The 18,706-nt window shown below is 40.9% G+C and overlaps 1 protein-coding gene across 8 annotated transcripts in view; it reads left to right on the top strand.

Moving 5' to 3' along the window:
- LOC132819732 (transcriptional-regulating factor 1) overlaps positions 1 to 18,706 on the top strand; it is a 278,026-nt gene that overhangs the window by 238,846 nt on the left and 20,474 nt on the right. For all 8 annotated transcript variants that reach the window (XM_060831421.1, XM_060831428.1, XM_060831420.1 and 5 more), the window contains 3 exons: positions 1,733 to 1,836; positions 3,113 to 3,188; positions 18,568 to 18,656. In XM_060831421.1, the coding sequence (XP_060687404.1) occupies positions 1,733 to 1,836; positions 3,113 to 3,188; positions 18,568 to 18,656 (269 nt within the window). The remainder of the gene's footprint in view (positions 1 to 1,732; positions 1,837 to 3,112; positions 3,189 to 18,567; positions 18,657 to 18,706) is intronic.

Below are 18,706 nucleotides of genomic sequence, written 5' to 3' on the forward strand. Positions count from 1 at the left end.
AAATCACTGACACCTCCTGAGACATACAAAGCATGCAAGGGAAATGGGCAAAGGCTTAGGGAGGCACGAAGGTGTTGAGGTAAGATGGCAGGTAAGTAGATGAGGGTTTGTGATAGCTTTGGGAGGGATGGGGTGAGTGTAGGTCTGGATGAAAGGATAAAGTGGGGGGAATTAGATTGGGGAGAGTGGGTTGTGGATCAGCTGATGGTTGGTGAGCAGTGGGATAGGTCAGCTGAGTTGGGCCCTGTACTGTTCGGTCACATCAAGGCTGAGGTGGATTTGGGGTGGTGGTCTTGGTTATCCAGGTGGTTTGAGGAGGGGGTTAGCTCAATGATTATGGAAGATCCTGAAGAAGGTTCCTGAAACAGGCGTTTTGGCCCAACAAGTCCACACCAACCCTCCAAAGAGTATCTCACCCAGACCTATTCTCCTACCCTATTAGTCTACTTTTCCCCTTGACTAATGCACTTAACCTACGCATCCCTGAAGAAGGGCTCATGCCCGAAACGTCGATTCTCCTGCTCCTTGGATGCTGCCTGATCTGCGCTTTTCCATCAACACATTTCAGCTCTGATCTCCAGCATCTGCAGTCCTCACTTTCTCCAAGAAGATTATGGAAGATCAGTCCAGCACAGATTGGACTCAGAGAGGGTGTGTGAAACTTTGGGTGGGGGACTGTTGGGGCAGAAAGAAAACTGATTGCCAAAAGAGAAAATGCTGGAAAATCTCAGCAGGTCTGGCAGCATCTGTGAGGAGAGAAAAGAGTTGACGTTTCGAGTCTAATTGACCCTTTGTCAAAACTGGTTGCATTGGCTGATGGTGATGGAGACATGTAGGTTTGGATTGAGCTGGGTCCACTGGTGTTGAGGAATGATGAGTTGGTCATTGCGGGATCAGTTTTACAGTTAGCTTGGAGTCAGCAGTTTTTAAACCCTGTAGGTTTTTCTGCTTAACTGCGGTAAATTGGGCAGCAGTCTGAAAACTAGTGCTTCAAATATACCTGTAGGACTATAACCTGATGTCGTGTAACTTTTAACTTGGTAAATTGGTCATTTTCCTGTAAAATCTCTGACTTTAAGTCAAAGTCGGACCTTTGTCGGAAGGTTCCAAATAACTGTCTGTCGGAAGTTTCAACTTTCCATGCAGTTCCCGCATAGTCAGCGCATTGGAATTTACATGTGGTCCCTCCCCACATCTTCCAACATTCCGAAGACCGAAAGTTCTTAACATCTCCCAAATATTGGCAAATAAGCAAAGTCATGAAAATTAATTGTTGATTGCAAAATATTTAAATTGCTAGTGGTTCATCAATTGAACACACTGGCAATTTTTAGTGTAGATGAGTTTTTAGGATTCTGCTACAGTTCATTGTTTTTAAAAAAAAGCACTTGTTATATTTTTGTCTTGTACTTGCAGAAAAAGAAATCTTCCCTTTACATATCGCTTTTGCTTCCTTGAAATATTCTGAATTCCCTCATGGATGTTAAAGTATTTTCAAAGCTGTTGTGCAGGCAAATACACCAAGTTATTCACAATTAATCCAACAAACCCCAATTCAATAAAAGAAAAGTTATATGTTCTACTGTTCATTAAGGTATCATTGTAGACCACAAAAAATTCTCCTGTGCTTTTAATCATGACATGAAATCTTGGATTATTTGATATTGTTTATGAAGTTGATAAAAAAAAATCAAAACTTTTAAATAAAACTTGACTTTATACCTTTTTACAGTGGAAGACCTGCTGAACATGGCTTGCTCTAGTGTGGTACCAGGTGGTGGGACAAATCGAGAACTTGCTCTCCATTGTCTTTCTGAAGCACATGGTAACATTTTGGTAAGTGTGACATTAAAACTTGTTTACAGCTTGTACAACACACATTTTCTTTTGAATTGTTTTGAAGTGCACCGATAACAAGTGGAGGATAAAGATTGTCACAGATCTGGATTTTAATATATTTTATTGTTGTTGCTCATGAGAATCATGAGTTTCATTTTGTAAGAACCAAGTATTTTCAATCACATCTTCTTTATGTCTGTGGTGCTGGTTTGTTCATAAGTATACCATTGTTGAAGGTCTTCAAATGAAACATTACATATTTCTGTTTTGTGGATTTTGAAAATTAAGAAATATTTATGCCTTAATAACTGTCGAAGTGATTTCTTATGCTAAGGAACAACCTTGCTGAAAATAATTTAGTTTTATCTTTTTATGCACTGTATCGATAACAGGAAAAAAGGCAATTGTGGAAAGTAATAAACTAAATAGGTTGGAAAGGTGTTAAGTTGTTAAGCATTTGCCAAGGTTCATGTTTTGTTATGTGACTTTTTCTTTCCTTAGTAGCCTACTAAATAGAGGTTAAGAGAACATTGATGGTTGTAATCCACACAATCAAACCATTTTATCTTATCTCCACACAGTAAAACATCAGGTATCGATAAATAATGATAAGAATTAGGAAATGGAAAAGAAACCGAAAACTCAATAAACCACGTTGATGTCTTTTTCTCTGTCAACATTATTCATATATGGTGTACAGTGCTTTGGCTACATCTGTCTTTATCTTGTAAGCACTGTCAGTTTAGCTGTTGAATTTAAATGTGTTTTGTGCTATAAGTTCTATGGAAGATAGCAAAATTTTAAAGATATTGTTATTTTGTGTACAATTTTTTGATGACATCTCAAACAAAACAATTTAGCACCAATTGTACAACTTCCATGAATGAATAATTGGCTTAACCCCTTCATTTATGTAATGACTGATTAGTCTAATTCTGTCCACATTTATGATGTCTGCAAAAGAGGCTGTGTGAGATTGATGAATGATATGTTATATGACTGTGAAACCAACTATCAAATTTTTCTGATTTTGTACTTTGGAGATTTAAAGTTTATTACAGGGAAGTAAATGCTTGGCAAAGTTTCATTTGAGTATAGCACAAAGGAGTGTAACTAAATATATCGTGCCAAAATTTACAATCAGGAAAAACAGATTGGAGTTGTATATAAATATGAAGAATGTTGTGCTTCCCTGTTCTGTTTCTCTTGCAAATTGTGATCCTTCAGGATGCTGCGAAAATATTGAATGTCTTTCTGTTTCCTTTTATGGTAGGTGGCTGTGGATATTTTACTGATGAAGATGCCTATTAAAGCCAAACCTCATCCACTGGCTGATTATCACTATGCTGGTATGTAAAATCTTAATACACAAAAGTTTTTTTAAAAAAATCATTGGATAGGATCAAAAAGCACGAAAAGAAATCCTTTGTTCCAATCAGTCTATGCTGACCGTAATCCATGCTAAACTGCCTGAATTTGGCCCATAACCCTCCAAACATTTCTTATTTATGTACTGACCTAAATGTCTTTTAATTGTTGGAACAATATCTGCACCCACCATTACTTGTTGAAGTTCATGCTACACGACTCACTGTGTTTAAAAATATGTGCCCTAGTCTTTAAATCTCCCACTCTGGGGAAAGGATGACGACGATTAACTCTATCTATACCTCTCGTTATTTTATAAACCTCTATTAAGGGAATCTGTTAACCTTCTATGTGCCAGTGAAAAATTCACACCCTATCCAGCCTCTCTTTATAAATCAATCCCTCCAGTCTGGCAACATCCTGATAAATCACTTCTGAACCCTCTCCAGATGAATAATACCTTCTGCTAACATGGAGACCAGAACTGAACACAGTACTCCAGAAGAGGCCTCACCAATATCCTGTACAACCTCAGCATAAATCCCAACTCTTTTAGCAGAAAAATTGACATTTCAGGCCAGAGCTCTTCGTCAGGAATGAGGCTGGGAGCCTCTGGGTGGAGGGATAAATGGGAGCGGGGTGGGGCTAGGGAGAAGGTAACTGAGAGTGCAATAGGTGGATGGAGGTGGGGGTAAACGTAATAGGTCAGAGAGGAGGGTGGAGCAGATAGGTGGGAAGGAAGATTTACAGGTGGGACAGGTCATGAGGGTGGTGCTGAGCTGGAAGTTTGGAACTGGGGTAAGGTGGGAGAGGGGAAATGAGGAAACTGGTGAAGTCCACATTCATGCCCTGGGGTTGAAGGCTCCCGAGGCGGAAGATAAGGTTTGCTTCCTCCAGGCGTCGGGTAGTGAGGGAGTGCCGATGGAGGAGGCCCAGGACCTGCATGTCCTTGACAGAGTGGGAGGGGGAGTTGAAATGTTCGGCAATGGGTTGGTGGGGTTGCTTGGTGCGGGTGTCCTGGAGATGTTCTCTAAAGCGCTCTGCCAGAAGGCGTCCTGTCTCCACAATGTAGAGGAGATTGCATTTGCAGCAATGGATACAATAAATGACATGTGCTGAAGTGCAGATGAACGTTTCAGACTGCTTTAGAGAACATCTCTGGGACACCCACACCAATCAACTCTACCACCCCATGGCTGAACATTTCAACTCCCCCTCCATGCAGGTCCTGGGTCTACTCCATCGCCATTCCCACATCACCTGACGCCTGGAGGAAGTATGCCGTATCTTCCACCTATGGGCCCTTCATCCCCAGGATGACGGTGTGGACTTCACTAGTTTCCTCATTTCCCCTCCCCCACCTTACCCCAGTTCCAACCTTCCAGCTCAGCACCATCCTCATGACCTGTCCCACCTATCAATCTTCCTTCCCACCTATCCGCTCCACCCTCCTCTCTGACCTGTGACCTTTACCCCCAACTCCATCCACCTATTGCACTCTTAGCTACCTTCTCCCCAACCCCACCCCCTCCCACTTATCTCTCCACCCCCAAGGCTGCCAGCCTCATTCCTGACGAAGGGCTCCGGCCTGAAACGTTGATTTTTTTTTGCTGCTTGACCTTCTGTGCTTTTCCAGCATCTGCAGACCTCTCTGTCCCCCAACTCCTTTACTCAATGGTCTCAACAATAAAGGCAAGCATGCTAAATACTGCCTTAACCACCCTGTCTACGTGTGATGCAAACTTCAAAGAATTATGTACCTGAACTCCTAAGTCTCTCTCTCTTCTACAACACTAACCAAGGCTCTACATTTAATTTTATAAGTATTACCTTTGTTTTGATTTACCAAAATGCAATACTTCACATTTATCCATTAGTCCATTGAGCCAATTGACCAAGATCTCGTTGGAATCTTAGATAACTTTATAAGAGTGTCATTGGCTAGGCCAGCAGTTATTGCCCATCCCTAATTGCTCAGAGGTTCAGTTAAGAGTAAGCCACATTGTTGTGGTGTGGAGTTGCCTGTAGTCCAGACCAGATAAAGCTGGCAGTTTCTTCCCCTGAAAGAACATAATTGAACCAGATGTTTTTTTTTCCTGACAATTGATTTTATAGTTGTCATTTAGACACTCAATTCCAGATTTTTATTGAATTCAGATTCCGCTATCTGCCTTGGTGAGATTCAAACCCAGGTCTCTAGAACATTACCCATCCAGGATTAACAGTCCAGCAATAATACCATAGGGAAGGCCATTACCTTCTCTATGATTTTGTATGTCTTGAGATCTGTATTCAAACTTTAATGTTAACTGTTTCCCTCTCCACCAGTGTTGACAGATTTATTGAATATTCCCCCTATTTTCAGTTTCTCTTGTACGATGGTTATGTTTCCTGCTCTTTTTCAAAATCATGTCATGGGATTTTTGTACATCCTCCTAAGAAAGAACAAGAAGCATCAGTTTAACATCTTATTGAAAGATTGCACCTCTGACAGTGCACCACATTCTCAGTACTACATTGGAGTGCTCGCCTTGTTTTTACACTCAAATCTCTAGAATGGAAGTGAACCCACAACCTTCTAATTTGAGTGACAAGACTAATACTAACTTGACTTTGGCTGACGGTAATACACCGATTACTACAATAGTCAGTGAGAAATTGAGAAGTTATCTGTAAGAATAATAGGGTGGTTATGGTAGAAGATTTTAACTTTCCAAACATAGACTGAGACTGCTGTAATGTTAAGGGTTTAGATGGAGAGGAATTTGTGTATACAAGAAAATTTTCTGAGTCAGTATGTGTATGTCTCTACTAGAGAAGGTGCAAAACCTGACCTACTGTTGGGAACTAAGGCAGGGCAGGTGACTGATGTATCAGTAGGGGAGCACTTTGGCACCAGCTACCATAATTCTATTCATTTTAAAATCGTGATGGAAAAGGATAGACCAGATCTAAACATTGAAGTCTTAAATTGGAGAAAGGCCAATTTTGACAGTATTAGGCAAGAACTTTCAAAAGCTGATTGGAGGCAGATGTTCGCAGGTAAAGGGACAGCTGGAAAATGGGAAGCCTTCAGAAATGAGATAAGGATCCAGAGAAAGTATATTCCTGTCTGGGTAAAATGGAAGGCTGGTAGATATCGGGAATGCTGGATGACTAATGAAATTGAGGGTTTGGCTAAGAAAAAGAAGGAAGCATATGTCAGGTATAGACAGGCTAGATCGAGTGAATCCTTAGAAGAGTATAAAGGAAGTAGATTAGATTAGATTACTTACAGTGTGGAAACAGGCCCTTCGGTCCAACAAGTCCACACCGACCCGCTGAAGCGCAACCCACCATACCCTTACATTTACCCCTTACCTAACACTATGGGGCAATTTAGCATGGCCAATTCACCTGACCCGCACATCTTTGGACTGTGGGAGGAAACCGGAGCACCCGGAGGAAACCCACGCAGACACAGGGAGAACGTGCAAACTCCACACAGTCTTGTCGCCTGAGTCGGGAATTGAACCCGGGTCTCGGGCGCTGTGAGACAGCGGTGCTAACCACTGTGTCACCGTGCCGCCCAGTAGGAGTATACTTAAGAGGGAAATCAGGAAGGCAAAAAGGGGACATGAGATAGCTTTGGCAAATAGAATTAAGGAGAGTCCAAAAGGTTTTTACAAATATATTAAGGACAAAAGGGAGAGAATAGGGCCCCTGAAAGATCAGCAAGTTGGGCTGTGTGGAGCCACAGAAAATGGGGGAGATACTAAATGAATATTTTGCATCAGTATTTACTATGGAAAAGGATATGGAAGGTATAGACTGTAGGGAAATACATGGTGACATCTTGCAAAATATCCAGATTACAGAGGAGGAAGAGCTCGATGTCTTGAAACGGTTAAAGGTGGATAAATCCCCAGGACCTGATCAGGTGTACCCGAGAACTTTGTGGGAAGCTAGAGAAGTGATTGTTGGGCCTCTTGCTGAGGTATTTGTATCATTGATAGTCACAGGTGAGATGTCGGAAGACTGAAGGTTGGCAAACGTGTTTAAGAAGGGAGGTAAAGACAAGCCAGGGAACTATAGACTGATGAGCCTGATCTTCGTGGTAGGCAAGTTGTTGGAGGGATTCCTGCGGGACAGGATGTACATGTATTTGGAAAGGCAAGGACTGATTAGCGATAGTCAACATGGCTTTGTGCGTGGGAAATCATGTCTCACAAACTTGATTGAGTTTTTTGAAGAAGTAACAAAGAAGATTGATGAAGGCAGAGCAGTAGATGTGATTTATATGGACTTCAGTAAGGCATTCAACAAGGAATATGGAATACAGGGGAAACTAGCTATTTGGATACAAAACTGGCTCAAAGGTGGACGGTTGTTTTTCAGACTGGAGGCCTGTGACCAGTGGTGTGCCACAAGGATCAGTGCTGGGTCCTCTACATTTTGTCATTTACATAAATAATTTGGATGCGAGCATAAGAGGTACAGTTAGTAAGTTTGCAGATGACACCAAAATTGGAGGTGTAGTGGACAGCGAAGAGGGTTACCTCCAATTACAACAGGATCTGGGCCAATGGGCTAGGAAGTGGCAGATGGAGTTTAATTCGGATAAATGCGAGGTGCTGCATTGTGGGAAAGCAAATCTTAGCAGGACTTATACACTTAATGGCCAGGTCCTAGGGACTGTTGCTGAACAAAGAGACCTTGAAGTACATGTTCATAGCTCCTTGAAAATGGAGTCACAGGTAGATAGGATAGTGAAGAAGGCATTTGGTATGCTTTCCTTTATTGGTCAGAGTATTGAGTACAGGAGTTGGGAGGTCATGTTGCGGCTGTACAGGACATTGGTTAAGCCACTGTTGGAGTATTGCGTGCAATTCTGGTCTCCTTCCTATTGGAAAGATGTTGTGAAACCTGAAAGGGTTCAGAAAAGATTTACAAGGATGTTGCCAGGGTTGGAGGATTTGAGCTATCGGGAGAGGCTGAACAGGCTGGGGTTGTTTTCCCTAGAGCGCTGGAGGCTGAGAGGTGACCTTCTAGAGGTTTACAAAATTATGAGGGGCATGGATAGGATAAATAGACAAAGTCTTTTCCCTGGGGTCAGAGTCCAGAACTTGAGGGCATAGGTTTAGGGTGAGAGGGGAAAGATATAAAAGAGACCTAAGGGGCAACTTTTTCATGCAGAGGGTGGTACGTGTATGGAATGAGCTACCAGAGGATGTGGTGGAGGCTGGTACAATTGCAACATTTAAGAGGCATTTGGATGGGTATATGAATAGGAAGGGTTTGGAGGGATATGGGCCGGGTGCTGGCAGGTGGGACTAGATTGGGTTGGGATATCTGTCGGCATGGACAGATTGGACCGAAGGGTCTGTTTTCATGCTGTACATATCTATGACTCTAAAAGGGTAATTAATTTCCATATTACAGAGGAGGTGGTGCTGGATGTCTTAAAATGCATAAATGTGGATAAATCTGCAGGATCTGATCAGGTGTACCCTAGAACTCTGTGCGAAGCTAGGGAAGTGATTGCTGGGCCACTTGCTGAGATATTTGTATCGTCGATAGTCATGGGCGAGGTCCCGGAAAACTGGACGTTTTGCTAACATGTTACCATTATTTAAGAAAGGTGGTAAGGAAATGCCAGGGACTGTAGACCGGTGAGCCTGACATCGATGATGGGCAAGTTGTTGGAGGGAATCCTGAGGGACAGGATTTACATGTAATTGGAAAGGCAAATGGTGATTAGGGATAGTCAACATGGCTTTATGTGTGGAAACTCATGTCCCACTAACTCGATTGAGTTTTTGATTAAGTAATGAAGAGGATTAATGAGAGAAGATCAGTGGACATGATATATATCGACTTCAGTCAGGCGTTCAATAAGGTTCCCCATGGGAGACTGGTTAGCAAGGTTAGATCATATGGAATACAGGGAGAACTAGCCATTTGGATACAGAACTAGCTTGAATGTAGAAGACAGAGGGTGGTAGTGGAGGGCTAAGTAGACTGGGCCTGATTTCCCTTGAGTGTCAGAGGCTGAGGGGTGACCTTGTAGATGCATGGAAATAATCTATATGCAGTTTAAAATAGAAGCATTTTTTTTTCTAGCTGAAGAGAGTTGTCAGGCAGAATCCCTTTACTGTGTTTGCCCTGTTTAGTAATTATTCATCCAAATTCTGCCATCCAACCACAGAGCTGAAAATGTCATTTGGATTTCATACACACCGGTAAACACGTAGCTCCACAACCTTTCTCAGCCCTGGCGGTGTCTCTGATTTGCCAAAATGCTTGTCCACATCGAATATTGGTTGAACAGATATTTGCTTTAGTTACATTTTACGAAGATTTAAATTTGCCACTAAATTTGTTCTCTAGCTATTGACCCCCCTCCCGTTTGCTGTAACCTCTCTGTGGTAAATCAAACTATTGTCAGCTTTTAGCTGTGTTGGTCTGTCTTTCCCAAAGTGGTTCCATCACCAAAAACTCTGTGCTCTTCCTATCACTTTATTCTGCTCTGCCTCAATTCTCTATCTCTCTAACATTTTCTGTTCCTACACGTCTCCAGGTCTGTGCTTTCCTCACATTATGGCTTCTTGTGCATAGAGCTTTTAGTTTCTTCATTATCGGTAGCCATGCCTTTAACTGTACTTGCCCTTAGCTTGAAATTCTGCTGTATAAGTCTCTCAACCTCTGTCTTCTCTTTTGCAGCACTCACTAAATCTTGCTTCATTTGCTCTAATATCTTCTGAAGTAGTAGTATCAAATTTCATTTTATCATGTTCCTTAAACTGCATCAGGGCATTTGATGACCTTGAAGGTGCTTGATGCAAGTTTGTATTGAGTTGGTCTGTTCTTCAGTGTTACCTTCCCTGGATGTTTTGATTCTCACTTTCCATCTTCATTAGCTGTGTCAATAGCATGTTTCTGTTCACCCTTGTCACTGATATGTGGTTTTGATATTAAAGCACGCTTCACCAGCAGCAGGGAAATCCCAAATGGCTATAATAGTAAGATTACCTCACTCTGGCAGTCTGAACATTTTCCAACTTTCAGTTATTAATCCAGGACAGGTTTATGAGGGCCAGTGGAAGCAGGGGTGCTTTTGTATTTTATTGTCAGCCATTGACTGGCACCATATTAACTCTGAAACATTCTGCAAGGCTGGATTGAGAATTGGTCGCTACCTGTCAACAAGCAGCAGCTGCTTAGATGAGGAAATCTACGGGCCAATGAAGGCCATCAATCAGAGGCCATCTTGAATTTTTCAGTCAACAGTTGGGCCTCTCACAATGGTGGAAACATAGCAGTGTCTGGAGGTACTCCCTAGCAATAAACCAGGGACCCAGCATTCCAGGAGATCTTTGAGATCTTCACTAGCCTGCCTGGCCATGGTTGTGTCCATAGACCATTCACCATGTGCTGTGGTGGACCAGAAGCTATGGTCATTTTTTATGTTAAATGTTTGATGGTGACACCTTCCCTCTCCCTTGCTTGGAATGGGCAGGCTGAAGCATGCATGTGCTGGAGTTCTCCCATTGGTCCTCATACCTATAGAGTCATAAAGCATGGAAACAGACCCTTCGATCCAACTCATTGATGCTGATCAAGTTTCCCAAACTAAATTAATCCCATTTACCTACACTTGGACCATATCCTTCTAAGCCTTTCCTATTCATATACTTATCCAAATGTCTCTTGTAAGTACAGGTACAACATTTTATCACTTCCTCTAACAATCATTATCTCACTTAGATGTCAAGAATTGTTATTGGGATGAGGTTCCGGATGAATTCTATAAACAAGAGCCTTCCTGCCTGCAGTCCTTTGTTGGATGATGAGTATTTACTCTGACCCCCTTATTGGCTAATCCAGGCAAAATCTATGTCAAGCAAATGCTACTGATATGTTCAGAGGGTCAGATCCCACAATTACTCTCAATGATGAGGTCCTGATCCAAAATGGAAAACTCCATCTCCAACTGAACACATTTGATTGTTTTTATTTCATATTAATTTGTTCTCTGAGAACTATAAAATTAATGAGGTACAAAAAAGGCTAACATTTTTTATGTTAATGGTTTGCAAACTTAGAAAACCTTAAAAAATCTACTTTCACGTGTTCTTATATATTAGAAACATCAGTAGGTATTATATATTTTTTAAATTCCTGTGTCTCAGTGCAAGTATTCACTCCCTTGGTTGGTCACTGACTAATCAGCTTCTCAGTTATTCATTTCTGACTATTTGTGGACATGTTAATGGTGCAAAATCCTTGTGTACTTTATCTTTTTTTGAGTTGCTCAGATTGGAATTTACACTTTTTTTTTGGCTGGTGAATATTGTTCTTGAAGTCTCCTTGCTTTCCAGTAAAGCTGCATTGTTCATGTCAGTTCATCAATGTTCACTGGAAAACAGCAAACTTAAATGCAGCTGAATTTTGACAACCCACAAGTCAAATTATACAGCTCAACATTTGTGCTTAGTTGCTATGATCTTGATTCTGATGAGGTGGAGTGCATTTTCTATTTGTTACTTGGATAGTGGGCAGACTTAAGGTCTGAATAATTTTTCCAATCAAGCCTCCATTCATTAACATGGTTTAGCAGGTAGCTCACCAACCAGGGTGGGATCTAGAGAGGAGGAGATCTTGCAGGTCTTCTGGGAAACTGCCAACAGTGAAGCATTTGGAGGTGTTACCGGAAATCTGCCAAAATATAGGGTAACGTAAACATTTCCCCACCCACAACCAAAATTTTAATGGTAATTTTCTAACCAGCCAAACCAGTAGTCCCTCTTTTGTTTTCTGATCTGCTTTACCAATGGAAAACCAAAATTACACCCGCAACAAAGTAAATTGTAGGATCCTAATTTTTATATTGTAACTAAGACACTAATGAGGACCTCAAGATTTTTCAAAAGCAAATGCTCATTATCCGTTTTCAAGGATGAACTTCATCTACTTCCATATGATGTATCTGGATCCCTTTTCTCTTCAGAAGGTAACTTAATTGTTTATGTACCATCCACTGAGGTTGACTTGCTTGAAAATATATCATATAAGAAATAAATGAAACATTCATTCAGTGTCCATCCTGAATTTGGTGTAAGCCCCCACAGTTGACCCATTAATGAATAATAATTGCATCTCTAATTGTTCCCCCCTTCACTCACTGCAGACAGGTCTCAAATAATGTTGTTCTTAATGATGTTCTGAGGAAGATATTTTCTGCATACAGTCACCTACAGTCATTTCAAGTTTGATACAGCTGTTGCAGATTTTTTTAAGCAGTGAAGATTATGCTGAGGCTGTGATCTGGTCTATGCTGAATCTTCTTAAACATACATATGTATTTGAACATGGGGACAGAATTGGCCTATTTTGCCCCTTTATACCTTTCCTACCAGTGAACTAAATCATGGTTGATTTGTATCTCGTGCATTTACTTGTCTTTTCTCCACATTTCCCAGTACCCTTATATGGTAAGAAATTTATTGATGGTGATCTTTCAGCATTTATGTGCATGAACACCAAATCTATTTCCTTCTACTGCATTTCCTTGTCTCACCATGTAAACAAAAAATTACCTAAGATTTCTCTTTGGTATATTTAAAGTCAATGATTTCACATAACTCACATTGAATTCCATCGACTCTGACTAACTTATTTAATTCATCCAAGGTGTTTTGGAACTTGCTGCTTTCAAATTCACCACTATGTCACCTGTAAATTTGGATAAACAACTTTATTTCGATAGCAATCTGAATGATTTGATTGAATTCATTTTGTGATTAGAACATGCATTTCTTAAAACTTCAACTTAATTACTTCAAAGTATTTTTGACAAGAAAAGAAATCTTTTTGTTAACTTTAATTTTATGTTATGAATCTTTTGTTCATAACAGTAGAAAATTAACATCCATTCAATAACAAGTCGAAGTGATTAGAATTGTGCAAAGTACAGCAGGTAGATAAAATATTGATCCTAGCAACAAACATACTCTTGAGTTTGTACTTACTGTTCTTATTGTTGTAGGTAAATAACCACAAGCTACCTTTAATTTGACTACCTATTAAAAAAAACTCTTAATCAAATACTGAAACAATTATTTAAAGTTTATTGCATGTAGCAACAAAAATAAGACCCTTCAAGTAAACGAGTTAAGCCTCCCAACTCAACTTGGCTATTAACCAATTAATGGTGGAATTTAACTACTAGTCCAACCACCAATGTCTGTCTCTGATATCCAGGATTTGATCCTTGTGCACTGTTGTCCTTTGAAGATCTGCTGATGAAGACTTCTCATGTTAAAATCACTTCTCATGTTAGCATCTTAAACATTTTCTTGTCCTTAAGGTCTGTGGCATGATTTTATTGATGACCTTTTAGAGTCTTCATCCATAACTTTTGGTTACTCTTTTGGAGCCCTTGAGTTTGTAGCTTGCTTTCTTGTTGTGGTTCTGTTCGCCGAGTTGGAAGTTTTTGCTGCAAACGTTTCGTTCCCTGGCTAGGGAACATCATCAGTGCTATTGGAGCCTCCTGTGAAGCGCTGCTTTGATGTTTCTTCCGGTATTTATAGTGGTTTGTTCTTGCCGCTTCCAGGTGTCAGTTTCAGCTGTAGTAGTTTGTATGTGGGTTCCAGGTCGATGTGTCTGTTGATGGATGTTCTTGCCGCTTCCGGGTGTCAGTTTCAGCTGTAGTGGTTTGTATATGGGGTCCAGGTCCATGTGTCTGTTAATGGAGTTTGTGGATGAATGCCATGCCTCTAGGAATTCCCTGGCTGTTCTCTGTCTGGCTTGTCCTATGATGGTAGTGTTTTCCCAGTCAAATTCATGTTCCTGGTTGTCTGAGTGTATGGCTACTAGGGATAGCTGGTCGTGTCGTTTTGTGGCTAGCTGATGTTCATGGATGCGGATTGTTAGCTGTCTTCCTGTTTGTCCTATATAGTGTTTTGTGCAGTCCTTGCATGGTATTTTGTAAACTACGTTAGTTTGGCTCGTGCTGGCTATTGGGTCCTTTGTTCTAGTGAGTTGTTGTCCGAGTGTGGAAGTTGGCTTGTGTGCTGTTATGAGTCCTAAGGGTTGCAGTAGTCTGGCTGTCAGTTCTGAGACGCTCCTGACGTATGCTAGTGTGGCTAGTCCTTTTGGTTGTGGCATGTCCTCGTTATATAGGACAACTCGGCGAACAGAACCACAACAACGGACACCCGAGCTACAAATCTTCAACCAGACTTTAAGCTTGCTTTCTTATTAGAAGTAACTCCTCTGTTCCTTGTTACAATTGGCCATAAATGTCTGTGTGAAGACTCAGCCTGTCTTGTCATAAACTCCTTAAATTCTTTAGCATTTGGCCTTGTTTGGCTTTGGCATAAGGCAGCCAGTTATCAAGTATGTGTCAAAACAGTTTGGTTCATGTTACCTTCATGGCTCTTTTTCCCAGACATGACTGAGTACTGTATTCCTGTATAAATTTATCCTTGTGCCTAATAGTCCAGGCAGAATTATTCCTGCTGCTTTCAACCTATGAACAGTTTGAACTTTACATCATCACTTTCTAATACAGTTAAACTTTATTTGTTATTTTACTACGTTGTACTGGTGGTTGCCTAAATTGATGTACTGTAATTCTTGAATACAGGGTCTCATACATTTTAGTTTTCTTTATGCTTTAAAAAAACTTAAATACATTTATGATTTTTCCATTCCAGCTGCCTGTGAACTAATTTTTCTCCTCTTTAAATAATTTACTTGATTTACTTTGAATTCATTGTGTTGAATTACATTTCCTAGTTCATCCACGAGCTAAGTGAATAATTTTATTCATTCTAATTATCTTGTGATTTCAGTCTTGCCCAATGACCAATGTTCATGATGTGTATTGGGATCTGAGAAATTTTGCTTTGTCGCAGAATGGTGGCAGCAAGAGACCAGCTGCTTTAGTTACTTTTAGTAGCTAACAATGGGCTGCAAGTAATTAATATGCTGTCTACCCTGTGTGACCTGGTGGTTTCTTTATATGAGACAGCAAAGGTTTAGGTGACAATTTTTATAGGAGCCTCAGTTTTATAGACAAGCATTGGGTACAAAAGCAAGGATGATATCATTGGTATTTCCAGCTGGCATATTGAGTCCAATTTGGACACCAAACTTTAAGAAAGATACTGTGACTTTGGAGAGGGTCCAAAGGAGATTTACCAGAAAGAATACCAGAGACATAGGACTTAGAACATATCGAACATTACAATGCAGTAAGGCCCTTTGGCCCTCAATGTTGCGTCGACCTGTGGAACCAATCTGAAGCTTATCTGTGCTACACTATTCCAGTTTCATCCATATGTTTATCCATTTAAATGCCCTTAAAGTTGGCAATTCTACTTCTGTTGCAAGCAGGATATTCCTCGCCCCTTGTATTCTCTGAGTAAAGAAATTACCTCTGTCAATATCTGCCCTATATCTACCATCCCTTGATTTAAAGCCATGTCCCCTTGTGCTAGAACACCGTCTGAGGACAAAGGCTCTCGCTGTCCACCCTATCAAACCCTCTGATTTTCTTTAATGTCTCAATGAAGTCACCTCTCAGCCTCCTCCTTTCTATTGAAAACAGCCTCAAGTCCCTCAGCCTTTCCTCATAAGACCTTCCCTCCATACCAGGCAACATCCTAGTAAATCTCCCCTGAACCCTTTCCAAAGCTTCCACATCCTTCCTATCATGCGGTGACCAGAACTGTATGCAATGCTCCCAAACTGTGGCCGCACCAGAGTTTCATACAGGTGCAGCTTGACCTTGTGGCTCTGAAACTCAGTCTCTCTACCAATAAAAGCTCATACATTGTATGCCTTCTTAACTCTATCAACCTGGGTGGCAACTTTCAGAGATCTATGGATATGGATACCGAGATTTGTCTGCTCATCGACACTACCAAGAATCTTACTATAGTCCAAGCTCCACATTTATTGCTGGAAATTCTGATTCCAGCCTCATCAGAAATGCAGAGTGTATCTGAAATGAACACAGTTTTCCTGAGATCAGGGGTACTGGGAGAGGTCATGGCAATCTTTTTTTGCAGGAGTGTGCTGAGTCCACAATTTAAGCACCCAGCAGTACAGACAGACCTTGACATTTGCTGTGAAAGGCTAAGTATGTAAGTGAGGTGGGCGGGGGGGGGGAAGTGGCATTGGTTCAGAAGCTAGAGTGTCACTTGGGAGGGTAGAGTTGAGCCATGCTCGGGCTGTGGAGTTAGTGGCTGGGGGTTTTGGGGCTAGTGGGAGGGTTTCAGAAAATGTCAGGGGTGGCGGAAAGGAATATTGGGCACGTATCAGCCCAAACTGACTATTCAAATGGTATTGGGTTGGAGTCCTCATTGTCTAACATTTTCTGGGCAACTGTTAACTGTACAGAATTACAACATTCAAAAGTTCCGACTTTAGTGGATCCTTTAGAACAGTCCCAGATAATGGTCTCCCATCAGAGTCTTCAATTCCCTGGGCGATTTCTACAGATTCTACTATGTCCACATTTCCACAGGGTCCTGACATGCAACTCCTGCCTGTGCTAGTCCAACAAGTTCCTGGGCGCTAGAATTGTTCCTTTCTTACTGATGTGATGCAGAAAAGTATTTATATTTTCACTGTAATTCCCTAGTTGCACAAACACTACAATCTGCTGCAGTAGGTACCCTATGCAGCAGATATTTGACCCTTTTGAATGATTGCTAGCCCAGTTGAAGAGACCCTATCCTAAACACATGCAGGTTCACTTCCCAGGCAGTCACTGGGCATAGACATCACGTGGGGACCCTTAGGATTTCACCTTCAAGCCCTGAGTACAATTCTCAGTGTCCCACTGTGCAGCCCACAGTGAGCCCCACAATTGCTCCTTCCCTGGTTTTGTATTTCCCATTGGGGAAACATTGAGGCCTGGATATTCTACAGAAGCCGAGCTGTAGGGCTGGGCCATGAGTCTCGTGACGCTGTGGTTGGACCACTGACCTCACAATGGGAGATGACCCACACTCAGCTTGAGTTGAAGACTCAGCAACAGCCAATAGGGTTTCAACCTGGAGCATGGCTGCTTAAAGAGAACGGAGAGGAAATTGCATCAAATTGTTCATATGTTGAGAGCACTGGGGATAGAAATTGAAATGCTCACATATGCACACAGACAGGCTGGGTTTCAGTGACTGCAGTGATGCCAGTTGTCTTCTCCGACTTGAACTGAACTACTCCTGTAGACTCCATTTACTTTGTGAGATTGGACCAAATGAAATTACTCCCTTTACAGAAGAAAAAGTTTAAGGAGACATTTCATGGAGTGTTTAAAATCCTGAAAGGTTTTAATAGAATTAAAAAAAGAAACTGCTCTGAATGGTACAGGGTTGATAATCAGTAGTAATGAAAACAAAGTGCTGCAAGTACTTAGCATGTCGTCTGTGGGGAAGGAAACTCAATATTTCAGGTTTGTGACGTCACATCAAAAGTTCATTAACCTTGTGTTTCTTTTTTTCCAAAATGGCTGCTTTACTTGTTAAAAGTTTCCAGCATTTTTAGATTTTATTTCAGACTTCCAGCATCTGCATTATTTTGGGAATATACTTATGACACATTTATGCAACATATTCTGGGATGTTGGGGTTGGTTATGATTCCCAGGATACACACTCTTCTACCATCTACACACTACCATCTAATCTGAGTCTACATTCTGAAAACTTTTGGTTCATTGGTGGGATTTATATATGTGTACACTTTATCGTTAAAATATATCAAAACATGAAATTTTCTGTGGCCTTAATATCATGTCAGACTTTCCATCCAGTATAGTTGGCCAAATATTATTGTTGGAATAGCAAGCAATATCCGGGTTCAACATAAAAATAGTCCAACTCATTTCTAGTATTAAAGCATTGTCAAAAAAAACCAAACATTTCCATGGATAGTTTAGAATAGTCATAACCATTGCTTTTGATCAAGGTTGATGAATTGTGCAAGGACTGTGTGCAAGCAATGAAAGGATTGGACTTGTGTACTGAAACAAAAGTGTCAACAACTAGCAAAGTCTAGGTTTGATTTCCTCACACATGTTTCTGTTATGTTGCAGTAGGAAAGCCCATGGACATTGAGAATAGGGAAATTAAAATAAAGGAAGTTGTTGGCCTCAGTCAGGCATTTCCAAGTGACTGGATGAAAAACAGCCTGACAGAGGTTTGAGTCCCTGCTCTTTTGACAGCCTGTCTGCAGTTTTGATTGCTAATGTTATGTTACCATAAAGAGAATAAAACCGGAGGGTGGAAATACAAAGGGTAAGAAATTTCAAACAAAAAAGAATTCGAAGTGGCCTTTGATTTTGCTAAAAATTCTATCCTTTTCTTAGGTTCTGACAAATGGACAACAGCAGAACGGAAACTATTCAACAAAGCTTTGAGTATACATAACAAGGACTTTTTCTTGGTTCAGAAAATGGTAAGAGAACTTTTCCAGAGACAGTCCAGTGCTGTATTTAACAAGAATAT

Source organism: Hemiscyllium ocellatum, chromosome 10 (assembly GCF_020745735.1).
Source record: "Hemiscyllium ocellatum isolate sHemOce1 chromosome 10, sHemOce1.pat.X.cur, whole genome shotgun sequence".
In the NCBI taxonomy this organism is placed as follows: domain Eukaryota; kingdom Metazoa; phylum Chordata; class Chondrichthyes; order Orectolobiformes; family Hemiscylliidae; genus Hemiscyllium; species Hemiscyllium ocellatum.